The 25,266-nt window shown below is 39.1% G+C and overlaps 1 protein-coding gene and 1 pseudogene across 4 annotated transcripts in view; both read left to right on the forward strand.

Moving 5' to 3' along the window:
• WDR19 (WD repeat domain 19) overlaps positions 1-25,266 on the forward strand; it is a 119,780-nt gene that overhangs the window by 47,389 nt on the left and 47,125 nt on the right. For all 4 annotated transcript variants that reach the window (XM_027600214.2, XM_027600213.1, XM_027600215.1 and 1 more), the window contains 8 exons: positions 7,733-7,803; positions 8,221-8,393; positions 8,483-8,597; positions 9,473-9,579; positions 10,249-10,371; positions 18,174-18,323; positions 23,298-23,445; positions 23,566-23,770. In XM_027600214.2, coding sequence (XP_027456015.1) covers positions 7,733-7,803; positions 8,221-8,393; positions 8,483-8,597; positions 9,473-9,579; positions 10,249-10,371; positions 18,174-18,323; positions 23,298-23,445; positions 23,566-23,770 — 1,092 coding nt within the window. The remainder of the gene's footprint in view (positions 1-7,732; positions 7,804-8,220; positions 8,394-8,482; positions 8,598-9,472; positions 9,580-10,248; positions 10,372-18,173; positions 18,324-23,297; positions 23,446-23,565; positions 23,771-25,266) is intronic.
• Positions 1,086-4,404, forward strand: LOC113924487 (annotated as a pseudogene).

Here is a 25,266-nt window from a genome sequence, read left to right on the forward strand (position 1 = left end):
AGTCTCCCACTTGTTTTCCAGTCTCTCAAGACTCAAGGCAGCCAAAATCCGGAAGTAGACACCAGAGCATAAAGGAGAGAGCTCCGAGAGAAGCCTTCTAGTTCTGGCCTCAAGTTGCAGGGAAGAGAACTCCTAACACTTACTCTTTCTCTGTTCTTTCATGCCCCAGCCACCAAGCAACCTTGCCATGGCAGTGGCAGCAACCGTAATGGCAGGAAGGTCCCCCAGACACCTGCAGCTCTGACAGAGGGTAACCTTCCTCCAAGTAGAGGAGCTATGGTCCCAGGAAGTGGGGCAACCCCTGTTGCTTATTTTTCTCTCTGCCCTCACACTGCTTGGCCACAGGTATGGGTGCAGCTGTGGAAGGACAAGGCACTATAGGGTAACTAGAGCCCCAGCTTTCCTGCTGGAATACCAAAAAGGGGAGCCCCAGAGAATCAGAACATACCAGGGAGATCCTGGAGAGGAAAGAGCTCTGGAAAGCAACCGTCTGAAGACATTTATGAACTCCCAGGTTCACTCCTGAGCTATATATGTGTATCTCATCCTAAAGATCCCAAAGACTTTGAGAACTGAACTAAGGCACAGGTCATAATGCAAGTCCTATGGACCACAAAGTGGACCAAACAGGGACATACCTGAATACAACTGCAAAGCCTTTGAAAATGGAATTGACGTTGAAACCACATCTCACAGAAAGCTGGTTGATACTCGTAGCCTGAACCCAGCTGGGTTGATTGCTTTAAAAAAAACAAAAAACAAAATTAAACCTTCTCCATGGGATTTAAACAAGATGCAAGAGTCTCAAATGTAATGTTCAGAATGTCCAAAATATAACCCAAAGTTACCTGACATATGAAGAATCAGGAAAATTTCAACTCACTTTGGAAAAGGCAATCAAAAGGTGCCAATGCCAAGGTGTTGCAGGTAGCAGCTATTATAAAGATGCTCCAAGAGATAAGGGCTAGCGTTCTCAAAACAGATGGAAATATAGTCTCAGAAAAGAAATAGAATCTATAAAGAATAACTAAATGGAAGTTTTTAGACTTGAAAACTATAATTAATGCAGTGTACTTAATAGCAGAATGGCGATCATAAAAAGTCAGTGAACTTAAACCAATAGAAATATCCCAGTGAGCATAGAGAGAGAAAAGATTAGAAAAAAATAAACAGAGCCTCAGGCGCCTGTGAAACAAAACCAAAAAGTCTAACATTTATGTCACAAGAGTCTCAGAAATAATGGCTGGAAACTTCTCACATTTGGCGAAAGATACAAACCTGTATGTTGTAGAAGCTCAGCAAATCCCTAAAAGGATAAGTCCAAAAAAATCCTAGCTCAGACACATCATAAACTGCTAAAAACTAAAGATGAAGAAAAGATCTTGAAAGCAGCTAACAAACAACATTTTAAATGACAGTGGATTTCTCACCATAGCCATCTAGGCCAAAAGGAAGCATCACGACTTTCTAAAGTGCTGGAAGAAAAAGGGGCACCTGGGTGGCTCAGTCGTTAAGCGTCTGCCTTCAGCTCGGGTCATGATCTCAGGGTCCTGGGATCGAGCCCCGCATCGGGGCTCCCTGCTCCACAGGAAGCCTGCTTCTCCCTCTCCCACTCCCCCGCTTGTGTTCCCTCTCTCTCTGTCTCTTTTAAATAAATAAATAAATAAAATCTTAAAAAAAAAAAAAAACTGTCAGCTGAAATTCATTACCCGGTGAAACTATCCATCAGTAATGAAGTGAAATGGAAACATTCTCAGATGAAGAAAAATGAAGAGAATTTATTGCTAGGAGACCTGCTCTAGAATTGCTAAAGGAAGTTCTTCAGATGGAAGAAAACAGATGGCAGAAGGAAATTTGGAACATCAAGAATGAAGAAAGAGCAGGCGCCTGGGTGGCTCAGTTGGTTAAGCATCTGCCTTTAGCTAGGGTCATGATCCTGCTGTCCTGGGATCGAGTCCCGGGTTGGGCTCCCTGCTCAGTGGGAAGTCTGCTTCTCTCTCTGCCCCACTCCCCTGACCCGCTCATGTTCACTCTCTCTCTCTCTCAAAAATAAATAAAATATTTAAAAAAAGAATGAAGAGGTGCAGAAATGGTAAATCATTTTTTTTCTTTTGAGATCTTATATATGTGGCTGTTGAAAGTAAAAATTATGATATTGTTTGATAGTGTGTTCAGTGTTTAAGATGTAGTATGTAAGACAAGCACAACAGAAAGGGGAGAGTGTAGGGGTGCCTGGGTGGCTTGGTTGGTTAAGTGTCTGCCTTCAGCTCAGGTCATGATCTCAGGGTTCTGGGATCGAGCCCCGTGTTGTCTAGTAAAATATAGATTCTAAAGAGCTTATAAGAAATTAAATTTGGTGTTATATTCTAGAATAACCACTAAAAATATGCAGAGATATAGACAAGAACACAATAATAGGTAAATTAAAATGGAATACTAAAAAATGTTCAAATCTAAAAGGTGGCAGGAAAGAGAAACGGGATCAAAAGGGAAAAACAGAAAACAATAAAACAGTGGATTTAAGTTCAGACAGAGCAATTAACTATGTTAAATGTGTAAATGACAATGCTATTAGACATAGACAATTAGAATAGAATTTTTAAATGACCCTATTATCTGCTGGAACTCACTTCAATGTAATGATATAATGAAATAACTAGGTAAAAAGTAAAAGGATGGAAAAAGATCATCCAAAGCAAGAGAGCTGGATGGCTATGTGGGTATCAGAGAGCAAAGAAAATTACCAGGGATGAAGAGACATATTGCACATTGACTAGATATAGTAATGCTAAGTGAGTATGCACCTGACAACAGAGCCCCAAAGTAGATGAAGTAAAAACTGGCAGAATTAAAGGGAGAAATAGACAACAATAATAGTGAAGTCTTCAGGGCTCTGCTTTCAGTATATGGAACAACTAAACAGAAGATCAACAAGAAAATAAAAGCGTCAAATTGACACTAAGTGGAGCACAGGGTGCCAGATCATGGGCTGTGGTTCAACAACACACAAGAAGAATCGAAATAGAAAAGTTCATTATTCACAGGTTCTGGAGGAAGTAACTGGCATGTCTTGACCTCATAGAGAAGTCACTATCAAACAGTGCAGACAAAAAGAGACAGAACCAGAGGCATGTGCTTTTAATAGGTTCATGAAAAAAAATAGGGTTCCTGAATACACTGCTTTAGGGTTCCCAGGCTAAGGCCAGATTGGTCAATTCTAACCAAAAGAGTGGGGTTTTGGTAAACCCCAGAGATCTTATCCTAGGGGCATATAAGGCATGTAAGTGCTGGGAGACAGGAGAGACTGTTGATCACAAGGGCTTTTGGGGAAGTCACATCAGGATCTTATATTTGCTTGTGACTCTGTGAGCTGCTCTCTAGGGCATGCACTCACAAGAGGGACTAGTGTAAGGTCTCTGCAGGCCGCTTGGCCAAAGAGGATGGATGCTGAGCCAGCAGTACCATGGAGTAGCTTAGCTCAACTCTCGGCAGACTTGGACAGCACTATAAACCAACTAGACCTAACAGACATCTATAGAACATTCCATCGAACAACAGAATACATGCTTTTTCTATGCATCCATGGAACATGCACCGAGATAGTCCATATCGTGGGCCCTGAAACCTCAACAAATTTAAATTGAAGTCATGCAAAATGTGTTCCTTGGCCATAATGTAATCACACTTGAAATGAATAACAGAAAACAACAGGAAATTCAATGAACACTTGGAAATTAACCTACTTCCAAATAATTCATGAGTATATCTCAAAGCAAATTTAAAAATACACACAACTGAGCTGTGACCCACCAATGCCAACTCGCGTGCCTTGCTCTAGCGTCAGACCCGTCCTTCGCGTGCTCCCTTCTTGCTTCCGGTGGCCCTGAGGGCGTGTGGGCCAGGGGGCCCCAAAGAGTAGGAGGCAGAGGGGGGAGCAGGTGTGCGGGTCTAAGTGTCACATCCGCGCACTGGCAGCAAGAAATTGAGAGGAGCAGGAGACCTCAAGGATGGGACCAGGAGTAATGGCATCCAGAGGAACAAGCAGTAAAAAGTATCAGCATGGACAATGCCAACCAGGAAAACAAACAAAAGGATGAAAAGGAGCAACTTGCTAATAAAGGAGAGCCCTTGGCCCTCCCTTTGGAAGCTGGTGAATATTGTGTGCCTAGGGAGTAAATTGTAGGTGGTTCCATGTTAGGCATCCCAACCCCTAGTATAGGTGGGGCATGATTCAGAGGCTTGGAGAACCACAGGCAAGGATGAGAGAAGAGAATATGGAAAGGATTGGGGGGGTGGGGGGAAGTGAGACACCTGAGGGAAAAGCAATTGAGTCATAGTCTGGGGGCGGTTAACGCTGACTCTTCTCACCATTACCATCATGGGGAGTTTTGCTTTATGCCTTGAATCCTGATGTTTTCCCTGAAGTTAATAGGAAGACACACCTGCTTCCTAAACTTACGTGTTCTCAGTGTACCTTTGTTGTAAACCTTTTGGTGTTACATGTCTCTTGTGTGTCTCCTATGACCAGCTTCTAATTGAATGTTGTATTTTGACTCAATCTGTAAGATTCTATCAGCAGGGGAGTTTTACCCTGTTGCATGGCAAGCTGCTCATTATATATTGTGAAGTTAATAAAGCAGTTTAAAAGACAAAAAACAAACAACCACCACCCATACAACTGAATAAAAATGAAAATGCAACATATCAAAATATGAGATACAGCTAAAGCAGTGCTGAGAAGAAAATTTGTAGTATTAATGCTTATATATAAAAGAAAAAAATCTCAAGTCAGTAATCTAAGTCCCTACCTCAAGAAACTAGGGGAAAAAAAGAGCAAGATAAGGGTAAAGCAGAAGGAATAAAATCATAAAGAGCAGAAGGTGATGACAATGAAAATAGAATAGGAAAAAAAAACCTAACAGCTGGAATTTTTTGAAAAAGAAATTGATAAACCTCTAGCAAGAATGACAAAAAGACACAAGTCACTAATATCAGGAATGAAACAGGAATATTATTACAGATCTGGAAGCTATTAAAAGGACAATAAAAGTACTACAACTTTACAATTACAAAGGAATACTACAAACAACACAGAAATTTGATAACTTAGAAAATTGGGAAAATTCTTCAAAAACCACTGAAACTCAACCCAGATGAAACAGATAATCTGAATTAGCCCTGTAATTCTTAAAGAAATTGAAGAATGATTTTAAATCCCTGAAAAATCTCCAGGCTCAGATGGTTTCACTGGAGAATTCTACCAAACATTTAGAAAAAGAATTCACACTAATTTTCAAAATCTCTTCAGAAAATAGAAGTGGAGGGAACACTTCTCAACTTATTTTATAAGGCTAGTATTACCCTTATACCAAAATCAAAGAAAGTATTAAAAAAAAAACAAATTACAGACCAATCTCTCTCATAAACTTGGACACAAAATCCTCAACAAAACTTAGCAAACTGAATTCAGCAATATATGAAAAGAATTATAGCTCATGACTAACTGGGATTTATTCCAAGTATGCAAGGCTTATTTACATTCAAAAATCAACAAAGTTACTGTATCAGCAGCTGAAGAACCATATGATCACATCAGTTGACACAAAATATTTCATAAAATCCAATACCCATTCATGATAAAAAATTCTCAGTAAGTTAGGGATGGAGGGGAATTACCTCATCTTGATAAAGAACATCTACAAAAAACCTATAGCTAACATCATACTTCATGGTGAAAGACTGAGTGCTTGCCCCTAAGATTGGGAACAAGATAAGGATACCTACTCTCACTGCTCTAATGCAACCTAATATTAGAAGTTCTAGCCACTGTAGTAAGACAAGAAAAATAAGACACATCCAGATTGGAAAGAAAAAAGTAAAACCATCTCTATTTGCAGATGACATGATTGCTTATATAGAAAATCTCAAGGAATCTACAAACAAGAAACACCCAGAACTAAAACTAATGAGTGAGTGTAGCAAGGTCTCAGGATGCAAGATCAAGACAAAAAAAAATCAATCACATTTTTTATATAGTAGCAACAAATGTAGAAAAATATGCCATTTTTAATCACTCCAAAGAAAATGAAATACCTGGATATACGCTTAACAAAACATGTACAGGATCTGTGTGCTGAAAATTCCAAAATGTTGCTGAAAGAAATCAAAGAAGACCCAAATAAACGGAGAAACACACAGTATTAGTATATTAAAAATAGTGATAACATCAAATGCTGGGAAGGATGAAGGGAACCTAGATCACTCATACATTGCTGGTAGGAATGTAAAATGGTACAGCTACTTTGGAAAACAGTTTGGCAGTTTCTTAAAAAAACAAACAAACTCAACATGCAGTTACCATGTGACCCAGCAATTTCACTCCTGGCCATTTTTCCTGGAGACGTGAAGACATACTCACAGAAAAACCTGAATATGAATGTGTACAGCAGCTTTATTTGTAATAGTAAGAAACTAGAAACAATCCAGATATCCCTCAGTGGGTGAGTGTTCAACTGGTACATCCATTTCATGGAATACTACTGAAGCATAAAGAAGAACAAACTATCGATACACACCATAATGCAGATGAATCTCCAGAGAAGTATGCTGAGTGAAAAATGCCAATCACAAAATGTTGCATACGGTATGATTCTATTTATGTAATATTGTTGAAATGATAAATTATAGGAATGGAGAACAGATTAGTGGTGGCTTAGGCTTAGGGATGGAGCTAGGGTGGAGCGAAGGAGGTAAGTGCCTTTATAAAAGGACAACACAAGGGATCCTTGTGGTGATGGAACTATTCTATATCCTGACTGTGGTTGTGGATCTCAGGAATCGTTCATGTAATAAAATTGCTTAGAACTAAACACACACACACACACACACACACACACACACACACAATGAATACAAGTAAAACTTGGGACATCTGAAAAAGGTTCGTGGATTGTATCAATGTCAATATTTTGATTATGATATTATGCTATAGTTTTTCAAGATGTTATCATTTGGGGGGAAGGTGGAGGATATATACAATCTCTGTGTTATTTCTTACAACTGCATGTGGATTTACAATCCTATCAAAACAAAAAGTTAAATGAGGGCAGAAGGGAGGAGAGAGGAAAGGAGACAAGAAGGAAAGATACCTTCCAGCCATTAGGGGCCAGCGTTGTACCACACAGCTTTCATTGGCCTGAACCCGCCTATCTTCCCTGTAGCCCTATGGAGTAATATGCCCCCAGTTTTTCAGAGCTTTCAACCTATGCCTTCTGATTCCAAATCGAATGCTCTTTCTATTATACCTCATTACCTTTTGTATGAAAGAAGTCAGGGTGGTGGAGGGAGCACATTGCAAAGAGAAATTGTATTCCTCTTACTATAATTAGTGCTGCTCAGGAGAATGTTTTCCTACTCACACTTTTCTTCAGGGCAACTTAAACCTCCATGTTCCTGAAACTGTAGATCAGAAAATTAAGCCGGGCACAACCACCACGCCCCAAAGATTTTAAGATAAAATTACAGAAAAAAAATATATTTTATATATATTATATATATATAAAAGATATAATTACAGAAATTCTATTATTTTCTTACCTTGCCCCAATAGATTATCCTATACATCCCTTTTTGGAGAACGCTGACCTGTTCTGTAGCTTACAATTTTTCGTGAACGAAAACAATTTCATTTAACACTTGTATTTACAATATATATATTTTTTTCATTTTTCAGCATCAAAATCCATGACTTGGCAGAATTAAAAGACATGTATGCTATAATCAACCTGGATGATGAAAATAAAGGTACTGATTTTTCTGAGGCAGAGTGACGTTTTATCACTGCAATGCAGAGTAATGTGTTTATTATTTTTTGAATTGCATTCATTATAAGAGGAATAAAATTAACACCCTTCATGAGAGTTCCCTAAAATAACTTACTTATTTTAGTAATTATAGAAGGCTGTAAGTCCACTTTGATCTAAAGATTATAGTGAATTTAATCTCAATTTCAGTTATAAAACCTAAATTCTTACATCCTTTCCTTTTGAGCCACTACCAAATGAATCAATGCTCATGTTCACATGCCTGTCTGTGGTGAATTTTTACTCTGTATAAACTAAACTATTAAAAGACAACACTTGAAGATTTTTATGTCTCTGCAGCTTACGTGAAAATATTTGCTTGTTTTTGATTGATTCTTTATTCTGTCAACTATTTCAGGGTTGGGCACCTTGTCCTGGACAGATGATGGCCAGTTGCTGGCATTGTCTACCCAAAGGGGCTCGCTGCATGTTTTCTTGACCAAGCTTCCCATACTCGGGGATGCCTGCAGCACAAGGATTGCATACCTCACCTCCCTCCTTGAAGTCACCGTAGCCAACCCTGTTGAAGGAGTATGAAAATGGTGTTATTTTGATTGTATTTATTAGTAAAATCAAAGCAGTTGTAGCAGTTGATCTACTGTTCCTTTCCTGTATTATAGGAGCTGCCAATCACAATTTCTGTTGATGTGGAGCCCAGCTTCATAGCAGTAGGGCTTTATCATCTGGCCGTGGGAATGAATAATCGAGCTTGGTTTTATGTCCTTGGAGAGAATGGCAAGTCTCAAACCAGTTGTCATCTTACGTAGAGTATAATTTCGGTTATTATTTGGGAAGCACGGAAAGTTTCTTTGAAGACCAGGCCTTTCACTCTTTTCCTTCAGCTGTCTCTTTCTTAAGAAGCTTAACAGTTTTGTGAATCCTGTAAAAATTTTGCATAATTTTTGGGAAGATTTTATTCTTAACCTTTGTGGTGAACACAGCGTGGTATAGTGGGCAGAGTACGACCTTTAGAATTAGGCCCTGAGTGTAAATTCCCGGGCTGCCTCTTGGAGCTGGGTGACTGTAGACAAATTCTTTACCTCTCTGAGCCCTGGTTGAAAAGGCTTTCTTCGGAAAATGAGGATTCTTCTACATGTAGGGGTCAAGGAGTCGTGAGAAAAACTAAATGAAATAAAATGTTGTGAGGCACCTTTGCACAATGACTTTCTTAGGCACTCCTTGGTCGGGTCATTGGGTCCCTCCGGGTCGTCGGGTCCCTCCCCCCTCCTTTTGTTCTTTTTGTTATGGTCATTAGCATCTGAATGGAGCCTGGCTGCTGCTTCTCCCCACTGGAGGTCCGATATCCCTCAGGAGTAGAGCCAGCCGAGATTTAGCCTCAGATAGACTACACCATTAACCTTACTGTCGCTAAAGTGAAATTTTTGGTTGTTTCACGTATAATTTTATTTTCTGTTACTTTGTTTCATGTGAATCATTACGGAATTCCTGAAAGCAAATTTATATGACAACTACGATTTTCTTTAGAATGGCTAAAATAAAAATTTTAGATTCAGAATATCCTTAAAAAGGCACCCATTTAAAAATTAGTTGCAAATCTTAATGTAATTTTATTTATATTTTAATGTGTATGTGTTTTTATATTGCTACAGCTGTTAAAAAATTGAAAGATGTGGAATATCTGGGGACAGTCGCCAGTGTTTGCCTTCATTCTGACTATGCAGCTGCACTTTTTGAAGGCAAAGTCCAGTTGCATTTGGTAAGTATAATTCTGATGTCCTGGAGCCCTTGGGACTCGTGATGACTCAGATTAGTGATGATGATGAACAGCCTAATGTTATATTACCAAGAACTTTGTTCGGGAAGCAGCCACATACAGACTAGCTAGAAAGCCAGGTGTGGCTAAAGGACTAACAAAACTCTACCCTTCTGCATGAGATGCTCAGTTAACTTTCTTACTCTGGTGGGAAATTGCATCTAGAGGGAAATTAAAAACTGATGGGAACGTTCTATGTCTGGGCTTCCTGTCATGAATTGACTTACATATTTGGGCATATGGCTTGTGGGGATCCTTGAAACTATACCTATTAAATTGTTCAGAAGATACTGGCTCCTGAAATATGGGTCTTCTAAGCAAGGGAGCATCTCCTACATCTATTTCTTGGCTCTTTGCTTCTGAGAAGCCAAAGAGAAAAGCTACCAGACCCCTGCAGAGCCTGCTGCAAAGATTATTACCACTAAAGAGGGTTGTTTAATGCTGCCCTGTTGGCAATTGTGGTTCTTGTCTGATGTCTTTCTCAATAGACGGGCAGTCTGATGAGTCTGAATGTTTAATCGAACTTAGGAAGAAGACCCTCCCCTATCTCCCTAGATGGTGCAGACCAGCTTTACTCAAATCTGTGAGGTACTATTATTCTTTATGTTTTAGATAGAAAGTGAAATCTTGGATGCTCAAGAAGAACGTGAGACTCGGCTTTTCCCAGCAGTGGATGATAAGTGCCGTATTTTATGCCATGCCTTAACTGGTGATTTCCTCATCTATGGTACAGATGTACGTACTGGCTTCTTTGATATAGAACATAGGGGACTTTCTAATTTTTGCTTTGTAGTATCTGTGTGTATATATATATATATAATAATACGTAATATATACATACATATAGATGTATGTAACATATATACATTACATTTTATACACACTTATGTATAGCACATAGGTCCCATGATTTGCTAGTAGTTAGTGCTTTTGTGATTATATAAGCAATTTTGATGGCAGAGTAAAAAGAGTCTGGAAAATCTGGGCTCATGTGCCAGTTCTCTTACTCGCTACGTGCTACTTAGCCCATTCCAAGCCTCATTTTCCTTATCTAGATCCTGTAAGGGTTTAATTTGGTGATGAACATAAGACGTATCATTCAACTTTAGATCTCCAATGCTTACATTTAGTAGGCATTTAATAAATGGCAAAATTAATTGAATACTGAGAATTCCACTTCAATCTTTTGGTGATTGTTTTTTTGTTTGTTTCATTTTTTAGAGAGAGAGAGTGTGAGCTGGGGAGGGAGAGGGGCAGAGGGAGAGGAAGGAGGGAGAATCTTAACCAGGCTCCATGTTCAGTGTGGAGCCTGATGTGGGGCTCGATCTCACGACCCTGAGATCATGATCTGAGCCAAAATTAAGAGTCAGACACTTAACCAACTGAGCCATCCAGGTGGCCCAAACTTTGGTCTTTTGAACCACCAGTACCCTAAACCTCTAAATATTACACTAGCCAGATGGACATAAAACATAGTTATAGTAATAGCATCTTACATTTGTAAAAAGTTTTCAAAGATTTTTCAAAGCATATCATACCTGTTGTCTTGTTCATTCTCTAAAAGAATTTAGTAAAGGTAGGAAGGGCACTGTTTTCCACATTAGAAAAACAATTACTGACTTTCAGATGTTTCCTTTTCTCACGTTAAACTGTTTTCTAAAAAAAGCATGTCTTGTTGCATACTTATTGCCGTAAGAGAGACTTGAAGTTCAACCTAAAATATTATCTTTTTACTAATATACACCAGTAGGGTAGGTCTCATGTGTCAGGTAAAGTGGTAAGGGATATGGTAAGTATAGCAAATATAATACATTTGTATGAGATGTAACAGTTTATAAAGCCCTGATCTCACTTATTTTATCTCATTAGTTTTATAAAATAAGCAGGGAAGTGTTAGAGACTGAAGAACACTGAAGATTAAGAGGTTAGTAAGTTTGTAACAGATGCGGAACTTGAACAGTATCTTCTGATGTAAAACCCACTCTTTCCACTATTCCACACGGCATTTTGAAATAAGAACTCAAGGTGTGGTGGTCTGTCCATAAGTCAGCATTTATCTCAATCTCTTTCCTGAATGATTCTGAAAATATGTTTTTTAAAGTTTTAGTGAGGTATGATTGATTCACAACAAAGTACTATTTAAAGTCCACAGTTTGATAAATTTTGACGTGCATATACCTGTGAAACACCATCAACTCCATCAAAATAGTAAACATATTCATCACCGCCAACAGTCTTCTCATGCCTCTTTATGATTCCTCCTTCCTGTCCTGGCCCTTGATGTCACTATAAACGAGTTTCTATTTTCTAGAGTTTTATGTAGATGGAATCATATGGTATGTACTTCTTTCTGTCTGCCTTCTTGTGTATATCAATTGTTGATTCCTTTTTCTTGCTGGGGTGGCATGTTATAGTATACATTTATCATCATTGACTTAACCATGAACCTAAGGATGGACATTGGGGGTTTCCCATTTGGGGTTGTTTCCAGCCTGGATTATTTCCAGTATGGGGTATTTACAAATAAAGCTGCTATAAACATTCATGTTCAAGTCTTTGCATGGACATATGCTTTCTTTTCTCTTGGATTAATACTGAGAAGGAGAACGGCTACATCATATGGCATATGTATGTTTAAGTTTTTAAGAAACCGACAAACTGTTCTCTAAATTGGTTGTACTATTTTACATTTCCATCAGCAGTGTGTGAGCGTTCCAATTCCTCCACATCCTCACTAACATTTGATATGGTCAATCTTTTTAATTTAACCCACTCTTAAGTGTGTAGTGAAATCTCATTGTGATTTTTTTTCTTTTGCTCAAATGAAGACCATTGCTTTTTTTTCTATTATTATGTTAATTACCATACATTACATCATTAGTTTTTTTAAAGATTTTATTTATTTATTTATTTTTAATTTTATTGTTATGTTAATCACCATATATTACATAATTTGTTTTGGTGTACTGTTCCATGATTCATTGTTTGTTCATAACACCCAGTGCTCCATGCAGAACGTGCCCTCCTCAATACCCATCACCAGGCTAACCCATCCCCCCACCCTCCTCCCCTCCAGAAACCTCAGTTTGTTTTACATCATTAGTTTTTGATGTAGTGTTCCATGATTCATTATTTGTATATGATTTTAATTTGCTTTTCCCTAGTGGACTCCTGTGACACATCTTTTCTTTTTTTTTTTTTTCTTTTTTTCCTTCTCTCCTTCCCTCTCCACCAGCATCTTTTCATATGCTTGTTTGCTCTCTGTATATCTTTGGTGAAGTGTTCAAATTTCTTTGGCCATTTCTTAATTGGGTTTTTCTTATTATTGATTTTTGAGAGTTCTTTAGTCTGTATTCAAATCCATAATTTATCAAATATATGCTTTGCAAGTATTTTCTCCCAGTGCATCCGTTGCCTTTTCATTCTCTTAACAGTGTCTTTCACAGAGAATAAATTTTTTTTACTTTGATGAAGTCCAACTTACCACTTTATTTTTTACAGATTGTGCTTTTGGTGTCATATCTTAAGTAATCTTTGCCTAACCCAAGGTCACAGAGTTTTTCTCTGGTGTTTTCTTCTATAAGTTTTGTAGTTTTATGTTTTGTACTTAGGTCTGTGATCCATTTTGAGGTAATTTTTGTTTAGGCTGTGAGGTGTAGATCAAAGTTCATTTTTTTGTTTAAAGATATTCCAGTTGTCCCAGCACCATTTATTGAAAAGATTGTCCTTCCTCCACTAAATCGCCTTTGTACTTTTGTCAAAAATCAAATTGTCCATAAATGTGTGGGTCTTTTTCTGGAATTGCTCATTCCATTGATCTGTGTGTCTGTGTTTATAACAGTATCACACCATTTTAATTCCTGGGCCTGTATAATAAGTCTTGAAAGCAGGTAGTGTTAGCCCTCCGACTTTGAGTTTTTTCTTCAAAGTTGTTTTGGCTATATTCTCAGTACTTTGCATTCCCATTTGAACTTAGGATAAGCTTGTTAATTTTTACAAAAAGCCTCCTGGGAATTTGAATGGGATCATGTTGAATTTACAGACCAGTTGCCATCTTAGCAAAATCTACTCACCAATGAACGAGGTATATATCTCCATTTATTTAGGTTTTAATTTCTCTTAGTGTTTTTGAGTTTTCAGTGTACCAACACCCTTTTTGTCAGATTTATACCTTAAGTATTTCATATTTTTGTATTTTAGCATTTTTCTTATTTTTAATGCATAGTATTTTTTAAATTTTAACTTCTGATTATTCGTTTGTAGCATATAGAAATGCAACTGATTTTTGGGTATTAATCCTGTGTACTGCAGCCTAACTAAATTCACTTAGTAGTTATAGTAGTTTTTTGTAGATTCATTGGATTTTCTATATAGATGATCATGTCATCTCTGAATATAGCTTTACTTCTTCCTTTCCAATATGGATGCCTTTTATTTATTTATTTATATTATTTATTAAGATTTTATTTGAGAGAATACTAGCAGGGGGATGGGCAGAAGGAGAGGGAGAAGTAGACTTCCCTCTGAGTGGGAAGCCAGACACAGGGCTCGATCCTAGGACCCCGAGATCATAACCTGAGCTGAAGTCAGATGCTTAACCAACTGAGCCACCCGGGTGCCCCATGGATGCCTTTTATTCTAATACATTGTTGAATAAGAATGGTGAGAATGGCTATCTTCGTCTTGTTCTTGACCATTAAGTATGATTTTAGCTGTAGATCTTTTGTAGTTGCCTGTTATCACATTGTATGTATACTACAAAACCTAAACCACTAAAATAATAGAGTTGTAGCTAATAAGTCAACAAATCAGATAAAATCAAATAATAAAAATACACAATCATATTGAACCACTTTAAGCTATGGTTCATCTTTTCTACTTTTTTGCATACCTGGTAATTTTACCTTTTGGGATGCTGGATATTTTTGTATTCCTAAAAATATTCTTTTTTTACACCCAAACATGGGGAATTGGAGAGGAAGAGGGAGAGAATCTCCAGCAGACTTCTAACCAACTGAATCACCCAGGTGCCCCCTCTAAAAATATTCTTGAGCTTTGCTCTGGGATGCAGTTAATTGATTGACTTAGATGCAGTTTGACCCTTTTTGAGTCTGGTTTTATGATTTCTTAGGCAGATGTGAAACACTGCTTAGTCTATAGCTAATTATTCCCACTTCTGATCTGAGTTCTCTACCCAGTGCCCTGTGAACTATGATTTTTTCCAGGCTGGCTATTGGGAATAGTTACTATTCCCATTCCCTCTAATCCCTTTGGATGGTTCTTTCTTGACCTTGTGGTTTTCGCACATGCATGCAGTGATCAGTACCTGCTAAGGACTCACAGTGGACCCAGGGCAGCTCCCCAAACTTGTCTCTCTTGTACTCTGCCCTGCAAAGCCCAGCCCTCTGTTCTCCCCAGACTTTCAGCTCCATCTCCTCAGCTTGGGGAGCCATGCTCTGCCTGTACCCTCCTCCCTTTGCCATGCCTTCAAAACTCTGAGAGCAAAAGCTGGAGGACTCACTTTGGAGGATTGTTTCCAAAATCTCAAGCAGAAATTGTTCTTTGTTGTCTCATTCCAGTATCTTGAAAACTTGTTTTTTCATGATTTTTGTCTACTGATTTTGGTTGTTTGGGGTAGGAAAGTTAAATCCAAGCTGTTACTCTATCTTGGCCTGAATAGAAGTCCAAGATGTTTTGTGCTTTTATTTTAATTAAACTTTTTATTTTGAGATCATTGTAGATTCACAGGTGGTTTTAAGAAACAATACAAAGTGATCCCACATAAGAAATAAAACAGAGAGATCTAATATGCTCTTTTCCTAGTTTCCCCCAATGGTAACATTATATATCATAATCAGGATATTAACATTGATAGTCAAGATACAAAATAATTCTATCACCACAAGGATGCCTTCATGTTGCTCTTTTATAGACACCCCCACTTGCCTCCTGCCCTCACCTCAACCTTAATCCCTGGTAACAAAGTTATAGTTACAACAAGGGTTACAACAGGGGTTGAACTGTATGAGTCTACTTGTATGTGGATTTTTTCAATAAATACAGTACCTGTCTACTTATATGTGGGGTTTTTTTCCAATAAGTACAGTACTGTAAATGTATTTTCTCTTATGGGTTCTTATAATATTTTCTCTAACTTCATTGGAAGAACACAGTATATAATACATTTAGCACACAAAGTATGTGTTAACCAACTATTTATGTTATTGGTAAAGGTTCCAGTCAATAGTAGGGCTATTAGTAATTCAGTTTGGGGGGAGTCAAAGTTATACATGCGTTTTCAACTGTCAATGTGGGAGTTCAGTAACCTTAATCCCTGTGTTGTTCAAGGATCAACTGTAATCTGTTCTCCATTTCTGTAATTTGGCATTTCAGCAGTGTTACATAAGTAGAATCATACACCATGTAACCTTTGGGGATTGGCCTTTTTTCACTCAGCATACTTCTGTGGAGATTTATCTGAGTGATTGTGTGCATCAATAATTTGTTCATTTTTATTGCTGAGTAGTATTCTATGGTATGGATATACCAATTTGTTTAAGCATTCACCAGTTGAAGGGCATCTGGATTGGTTCTAGATTTTGACTATTGCAAATGAAGCTTCTATAAACGTTCATATACAGGTTTTTGTGTGAAAAGTTTTCACTTCTCTGTAATAAGTTCCCAGAAGTAAATGTGAAGTTACGACTTCACATCCACTATGATGGCTATAATCAAAAAGTCATATGATAACAAGTGTTGATGGGGATGGAGAGGAATCAGAGCTCTTATACACTGCTGGTGGGAATGTAAAATGGTGCAGCTGCCTGGCAGAACACTCTGGTAGTTCTATAAAAGATTAGACATAGGGGCACCTAGGTGGCTCAGTTCGTTAAGCATCTGACTCGATTTCGGCTCAGGTCATGATCTCAGGGTCATGTTATCCAGCCCTACATGGGGCTCTGTGCTCAGTGGGGAGTCTGCTTGAGATTCTTTCTCTCCCTCTCCTTCTGCCCCTCCCCCTCTCTAAAATAATAAATAGATAAATAAATAGACATAGCTACCATATGACCCAGGAGTTTCATTCTAGTTTATACCCAAGAGGAATGAAGATATATGTCCACAAAAAACTTGTATACCAGTGTTCATAGCAACATTATTTATAATAATCAAAAGCTGGAAACAACCCAAATGTCCAAGTGAACAACATATGGCATATCCATACAATGGAATATTCTTTCACAGCAAAAAGGAATAAAATATTGATATATACTGCAACATAGATGAACCTTGAAAACATCATGTTAAGTAAAAGAAAGCAATCACAAAAGACCACATTTTATATGATACCATGTATATGAAATGTCCAGAATAGGCAAATCTATGGGGATAGAAAGTAGATAAGCGGTTGCCTTAGACTGCAGAGGGGGAGTGGGACAAGGTTGGGGAAACTCAGGAAAGACTATTAAATGGGGCTTCTTTTTGAAGTGATGAAATGTTTTAAAATGAATTGTGATCAAGTATTATACAACTCTGTGAATATACTAAAAGCCATGGAGTTGTACATTTTAAGTGGGTGAACTGCATGGTATGTGAGTTATACCTCAATATGCTATTATTTAAAATAAAAGTGCAGGCATCTTAAAAAAAAGAGAGAAAAGGATCAGTGAAGGATATCTGGGTGGGTCCATCCCGGGCTTCTTTATTCTGTTCCATTGATCTCTGTGTCTGTCCCTTCACCAATACGACACAGTCCTGATTACTACAGCTATACAAAAAAAAAAGTTTTGGAGTAGTCTAAGTTTCCCACCTATTCTTTTTTTATTCAAAATTGCTTTAGCTATTCTAGTTCCCTTGCCATTTCATATAAATTTTAGAATAATTTTGTTTTATATCTACAAAAAATCTTGAGATTTGTTTTGGAATCATATTAAACTTGTATATTAGTTGGGGAGAATTAACATGTTTATTATGGTGAGTCTTCCAATCCATGAACACTGTGTGCCCTCCATTTATTTAGGTCTTCTTTGATTCTTTCATCAGTGTTGTATAGTTTTCAGCATCCAAATCCTGTGCAAGTTTTGTTAAACTTATACCTAAGTATTTCATCTTTTTTGAGTGATTGTAAATGGTAATGTATTTCTAAATTTTGGTATCTATAGTTCATTGCTAATATATAGAAATACAATTGATTGCATGAGGTGGTTTTATTTTAATTTTCTAATTGGTCTTAATTAACAGCAAAAATATTTAAAAATAACATGATTTGAAAATTATTCTGAAACAGTAAGGATATTTCCTATAAGTGGAAAATCTGAAAGTTATGCTTTAATATCACTAAGATATTAGAACTTACTGTTGAATCACATGTACATTCTCACTTGCTTGGATTTGTACCTTTACATATAGTAAATATTAGTTTTAGACTCTTCCTGCATGAAAAATATGGTACATTTTCTCTTAAAATTGGAAGTGTGTTTAAGTGCTTAAAGTATTTTCTTGACAATGTTTGTATTTCTATTCCTGGGTTTTTTTTTTAGACTGGTGTTATTCAGTATTTCTACATCGAAGACTGGCAATTTGTTAATGATTATCGACATCCTGTTGGTGTGAAAAAGATTTTTCCTGACCCAAATGGGACCAGATTAGTTTTCATTGATGAAAAAAGTGATGGATTTGTCTACTGTCCGGTAAGTCTGGAAGATTTCTTAAGCATTCATTTTTTTAAAATGTAATATACAAAGAAAAGTGTTTTTAATGTATATTATATATAAAATCATTTTTTCTTAACTAGTTCAAGGATTAGAGTACTTCGTTAAATCATGTTTGTGATCCATTTTTACAATTATTTACATCAAGAAAACTTTCCATTATTCTGCAGTTTTTCATAGTGTCAGTCCCAGAAAGATTTTTTTTAAAGATTTTATTTATTTATTTATTTATTTATTTATTTATTTATTTATTTATCTGATAGAGAGAGACACAGCGAGAGAGGAAACACAAGCAGGGGGAGTGGGAGAGGGAGAAGCAGGTTTCCCGCTGAGCAGGGAGCCCGATGTGGACTCGATCCCAGGACCCTGGGATCATGACCTGAGCCGAAGGCAGATGCTTAATGACTGACCCACCCAGGTGCCCCCCAGAAAGATTTTTTAAATGGAAAAATAGTTATATTCTGTACCACTTTAACCTTATTTACTGGAAAATATTACAGTACATCTTGATTTAAATGACTTTTCTCTCCAGGTATGCCATAAGCTTCAGAGGGCAGGGACTCCTTTCTGCCCACCTCACTTGATTTTCCTCTTGCCTTAATGATCCTGAACAGAAAGAAAAGGTATTTTTGAATAAGATAGATTAAAAACAGATGGACCCTTTTTAGAATCAGTTACTCTTATTTTTATACATCCCTTACTGTTTTTTAAAATAAATTAGAAAAGGGAGATGGGTTTTTACATCATTTACTATACTTGGATTTTTTTCTTTATTTACTTTTGATATCCAGTTAATGATTTAGTATGTTCTTGGTCACAGTTCACATAGCCTACAACTGCTCTCAGATGCATCTTTTTTTCTTTTTAAGATTTTATTTATTTGAGAGAGAGCGAGCACGAGCAGGTTGGGGAGGGGCAGAGGGAGAGGCAGATTCCCTACTGAGCAGGGAGCCCAATGTGGGGCTTGGTCCCAGGACCCTGAGATCATGACCTGAGCCTAAGGCAGACCCTTAGCCAACTGAGCCACCCAGGCGCCCCTCTCAGACACATCTTAATAACTGTTCCCCTGGTGTCTGTGCTTTGCCGCTCAGTGGAGACCACTTTCCCCTCACTGTCCACTTCACTAGGTACTGATTCTTCCCTCCTTCCTTCCTTCCTTTTCTTCCTTCCTGTCTGTCTCTCTCTTCCTTTTTTTCTTTTTTTTCTCTTTTTCTCTTTTTCTCTTTGATAAATTTTTGTTATCTTTGATAAATATAACAGTTTTCCACAGGAGCATCTGGATTATTTAAGCAAAATTCCCAATGTGCCAATTCTCATTCAACGCATTCCTCTCCCAGTCACAGAACACATGAGGAAGAAATGACATAAATAGGAAGATAACCCTGAGTTCTTTCTACTTGATCAGGAAATCCCTCTTGGACAGATCCCCTTTCTGTAACAGAGCCCCCGTCCGAGCGGCCCGGCTTTCCCGCATGGGCTCACCACAGATGGAAGCTGCTGCTGAGGGTACCTAGGAGGCAGGCGAGGAAATCAGGGACTGACAGGAGTTAAGTCAGAACTGGGGTCTGACCTCTAGTGAAAGCGTGAGGAGTTCAAGCAGTCTGAACGAGTTGATGCATTTTTCTTTCACCTTTTACAGCCCTCCTTTCCTTGACAGTTTCTGTTAAAGAGGCTACACGACCTTCCTCATTGAGTTCTTCTGGGGTTTCAGTGAGTTGATTCTTCCAAACACAGGATCTGGCACGTGGTAGCTATTTAGCAGGTGTTAGCTAAAGCCCCGCCTCTTTATTGCTTTACCACCCTTAAACCCCTCCAGTTCCAGAATTATCTCACTTGCTGCTGCCCATTCCCACTCCTATTTCCAACTCTAACCTGCAGCTCCATTATGTGTTAAGAAAAAAATGTCCTGGTGAAACAAAATCCACACAAAAGCCTGAGTGTGTGAGAGCACAGGCCCTCTCTAACCCAACCTGTGGGCGGCTGTTTGCTTTTATCCAAAGTGAGATCTCACTGCTAGGTTAGATATCCCAGGGGAATATGCCAATATCCAAGGGAAATATGGTGCCCACAGGAGTGAATTCCTCTTGTAAATAACACCAGCTCAGTCTTTCTACAAGTAAGGTGAGCTTGGCAGGGAAGGGGAAGTCGGGCTTGTGGTGCAGAGCCTTCCCCACTGCCAAGGGCACAGGAGGAGGCCCCTGGCCTCCAGCCCAGAGTGCCGTGCATTTGATTTGATTTGATCACTCATCCTCTCATAGCGTGTTACTGCAGCTTACTCTTCTACTCCACTTCAGTGAATCCGAGAGAAGCATTGCTTCTGTGGTGTACATACATGACAATATATAATTATTCAGGGGCGCCTGGGTGGCTCAGTCGGTTAAGCATCTGCCTTCAGCTCAGGTGGTGATCCCAGGATGCTTGGGTTCGAGCCCCATGTTGGGCTCCCTACTCAGCGGGGAGTCTGCTTTTCCCTCTCCCTCTGCCCACTCCCCAACTCGTGCTCTCTCTCTCTCTCTCAAATAAATAAATAAAATCTTAAAAAAAAAAGAAAGAAAAGAAAAAATATATAACTATTCAGATGACCACTGTTCCTCTTTAAAGTTCTTATATTTACGTGCCGGTTCCCTCATATGTATATTTATTCAACCAATTTTTCCACACTGTGTGCATGGTAAGGAAGCGACTGACATTATACAGGAGAATTGGGAGAGGTGACTGTGTGTGTGTGTGTGTGTGTGTGTGTGTGTGTGTGTGTGTGTGTGTATATACACACACATACGTACATACCAGCCTTGTACCCCATCACTCTCTATAAGCCCATTAAGGATGACATGATATCTTACAGGAAGTTCATCAATAGGTAGGGTGTGGAAGTTAAGCACATGGACTCTGAAGACAGACAAACAGACCTGGATTTAAGATTAGTAATAATAACAACATTTTTGTGCTGAGTACTCTTCATATATATCAGGTATCTCTTAATCCTTATAGCAGCCCCAGAGATAAATGCTCATATATTTTTTTAAAATAAACTTTAGGCCCAAGCTGGGGCTCAAATTCATAACCCTGAGATCAAGACTCACATGTCCTACTGACTGAGCCAGTTGGGCGCCCCCAACAAATACTCATACTATTGGCCATTTTATAGGTGAAGAAACTAAGGTTACAAAAGTAAGTAACTTGTCCAAGGTCACACAGAAAATGACATCTGGGGTCTGAGTCCAGGGTGGCTTCCTCCAGAGCCCTCACTTTGATCAGAGTCCCAGTTTCACTGTTTATAAAATGGGTGCAGTTCTACCTACTCAGTAGGTTGTTATGTAAAAACAAAATGGGACAATGTACATAAAGCGTTTAGTGCAGTGCCTGCCATGTGATGAGTGCTCAACAAATGGTTACCTTTATAAAAAAAAATTCTGCCCCCAGTCTGGTGGCACTGATGTGCTCATCTGCACAAACCAAAGGTCAGTGTCACACGGTGGTTAGAAGCATAGACTGGAGGGCCAGACTGCCTGCTGGGTCCAAGTCCTGGCTCTTGAACTTACTAGCTGTGTGACTTTGGGCAAATTTCTTTGTGCCTAAGCTGCTTCATCCGCAACATGGGCATAAGAATGCCTATCTTGGGGGTGCTGGGTTGGCTCAGTTGGTTAAGTGCCTGACTTCGGCTCAGGTCGTGATCTTGGGGTCCTGGGATTGAGCCCCATGTCAGGCTCCTGACTTAAAAGCTCAGGTCATGATCTCAGGGTCCTGGGATTGAGCCCCACATCAGGCTCCCTGCTCAGCAGGGAGTCTGCTTCTCCCTCTTCCTCTGCCCCGCCCAGCTCGTGCTCTCTCTCTCTCCCCGCGCCCCCCAGTCTGCTGTCTCTCTCTCTCAAATAAATAAAATCTTTAAAAAAAGAATGCCTATCTTGTACAGTATGAGGTTAGAATTAAATGAGGTTGCATATATATAAGTAATTAGCATAATACCTGATAAGTAGCACTATCTAATAGAAATATAATTAGAACTACATATAATTTTAAATTTTCTGCTAGCCACAATTTTTTAAAAGAAGATAAAAAGAAACGCGAAATTAATGTGAATGTATTCAACCCAATATTATCACTTCAGTATGTAATCACTATAAAAAATGAGATGTTTTACCCTCTTTTTCATACTAGCTCCCTGAGATCTAGTGGACAGTTTCAAACTTACACCTCAGTCAGACTAGACGCATTTCAGTGTTCAGATAGCCACATGTGGCTGTGAAATAGTAGCTACTATATTGGACAGCATAGCTCTATAGTATTATTCTTTGCAAGAATCTTACATTTCATTCTTATTTTGAGAGCAAGGTGGGGTAGGGAGGAGGCGGGTATTTCTCAGATTCACATTCAGGGTATATATAAGCCTCTCTGCCAAGGCCCCTGGAATATGTGCATTGATTTTTTTTTTAATAGCTTATATCACTAACAGTACATTTTATATTTATTGGAATGCATTCTAGAGAAGCTTTTGAAATAAAACAGACGTGGAGTTTATTTGATTTTCAAATATGTATGAATTAATTTGTTTCTTCTCTAGCTGGAGCGTTTCTATATCAGGTATTGAAAATTTTCTGAACACAAGTGTGTTCATAGTTTAAATTTCTGTTGTCTTCAGCAACTTCAACCTTTTTTTTCCTTAAGCTGAAGCTTTGTGTCCAGACTTGTCTTTTTTCCTGAAAATGCACCAAGTTTTAGATAAAAGTCTTGATTTGCCGTACAAACCACAGGGTTTTTTGTTTGTTTGTTTTTCAAGTGGGATCTAGTATAGGAATAGGAAAAGGAACTTTTTTCCTGCTATGGCTGGAGTGTTGTTGGGGTGAATGCGGTGGGAAAGCTACACCAGCCAAGGCAGCAAACAGGCTCCTACCAAGGCCAGCGATGACGATTTCAGTACGGACTTGGGGCAGATCTGTAAATCCCGTTTTGTAGGTTAATGATGCTACCTATGAGATTCCAGACTTTTCACCAACCATTAAAGGTGTTCTTTGGGAAAACTGGCCGATGGATAAAGGCGTATTTCTTGCTTACGATGATGATAAGGGCTACACTTACGTCTTTCACAAGAACACGATACAAGGTACTTAATCACTTTTTTGTTGGTAAATAAATTTCTATGACAATGAAATTAAAGCATTCCTTTCTGAGTTATTTGCTGAGGATCCACTTTCAGCATGAAGATGTCTGTTTTCCAATCTAGGATCCAAGGTCATCTTGGCCGGAAGCACCAAAGTCCCCTTCTCTCACAGACCTTTGCTGTTGTATAATGGGGAGCTGACCTGCCAGACACAGAGTGGAAAAACAAACAACATCTACCTGAGCACCCACAAGTTCCTGGTCAGTTTAAAAGATGTGGGACCTAGCGAGCTGCAGCAAATGCTAACGCAGACTTTAATGCTCAAAAGGTAGGACTCCAAACACTTCTCAGGAGCTTCTCATTTGCTTTTGTGATTTTAAAGGTCAAATCCTATGAAAGTCGATGGAGATGATAGTATTGGCCTTGTGTACAGGATTATTGTGAGGCTCAGATAAGATCATGGGGATGAGAACGTGCGTAAGTTCCAGAGGAACTACTGTTGTCCTAAGCCCTTCAGAACAGAGAGGTTCCTCATCACCCAAACAGCACACTTACTGTGGAATTCTAATAAGCCTAATTATTTCAACAGTATCCTAATGTCAACATAAAAAGTTTGGTTTTGCCTTGCTTGGGATTTCCTTTTTCTGCTTTTTCTTCTTACCTGTTACGGCCACTGTGAGTCTTCCTTTGTGGCTCTGACCACATCTTAAGTGTTGCTGTTCCTCAGGCTCCCATGAGCCCCCTCTTCTCTTCTCTAATGATTCTTCCTAAATGAATCTCCTCTACTTACTTGGCTTCAGTAGCATTCACAAGAGGCTGACTCCAAAACGTGCATCTTCCCCTTAAAGCTGCATTTACCACTGCCTACCAGTTGTGTGCTTGGGAGTCCATGAGCTCCTCACGCTTGCCCTCTTTAAAACAACTCATCTTCCCCAGCCCCCTCTTCCCCCCAGTCCTAATCCCACATACACATGTCCCAACACACCCACCCACCAGACCCTCTCCTCCCTGCACGCCCCTCGCCCCATACTCACACACGAACTCAGGCCCTCACGCAGAGTAACGTACAAGGCTATCAGCCGACTGCTGTCTCTGCTGATAGCCTCATGACAGACTCATCTGTTCGCCACACTTGAAAATACCAGTCTGATCCTCTCACTTTCTGCTGGAGATCTTTCCCCTTGGCTTGAAGAAGAAATCTGTCCTTCTCAGGGACCTCAGTATGACGTACTGGACCCTTGCTTTAATACCAGCCTCAACTATCCCTTCCCCCACTCCCTCTCTGTTCTGCTGGCTGCTTGAATGTGACACTTTTCATGATTTTTTGCCTTGGCACATACAGCTTTCTCTTCCCGGATGCCCTTCCTCTATGTCTGTCTGCAGTAACTCCCCATTCTTCACACTCAGCTGAGCCATCTCCTGCTCCAGGCTGCCTCCCTGGCAACCCCCTAGCCCCTGGCAGCCTGGGTTGGAGGCCTTCCTGGTGGGCTGATTGCCGCGGGGCCATAGACTCAGTGGTTTAGAGCACTTTCCCCCCTACTGCTGCGTGATGGTCTTGGGAGGTCTCTAAGCTTCACGTTTCCGCATCTGTAAAGGAGAAACGACAATATTCCTTAGTGGGTAGGGTTGTTAGGGTAATCCAGTGAGAGAATTTATGCAAAGCGTTTGGCACAGATTCACGTATTGGAAGCGCACAGGTACCTCTATCACACTGTGTCAGGATCATCCGTTGACTTACTGTCTCTTCCACCCTCCCCAGTCATGACAGCCTGAAAGACAATGACTGTGTGTTTGATCTTTGTATCTTGGTTCCAAGCACAGTTT

This window comes from Zalophus californianus, chromosome 2, assembly GCF_009762305.2.
Source record: "Zalophus californianus isolate mZalCal1 chromosome 2, mZalCal1.pri.v2, whole genome shotgun sequence".
Classification (NCBI taxonomy): domain Eukaryota; kingdom Metazoa; phylum Chordata; class Mammalia; order Carnivora; family Otariidae; genus Zalophus; species Zalophus californianus.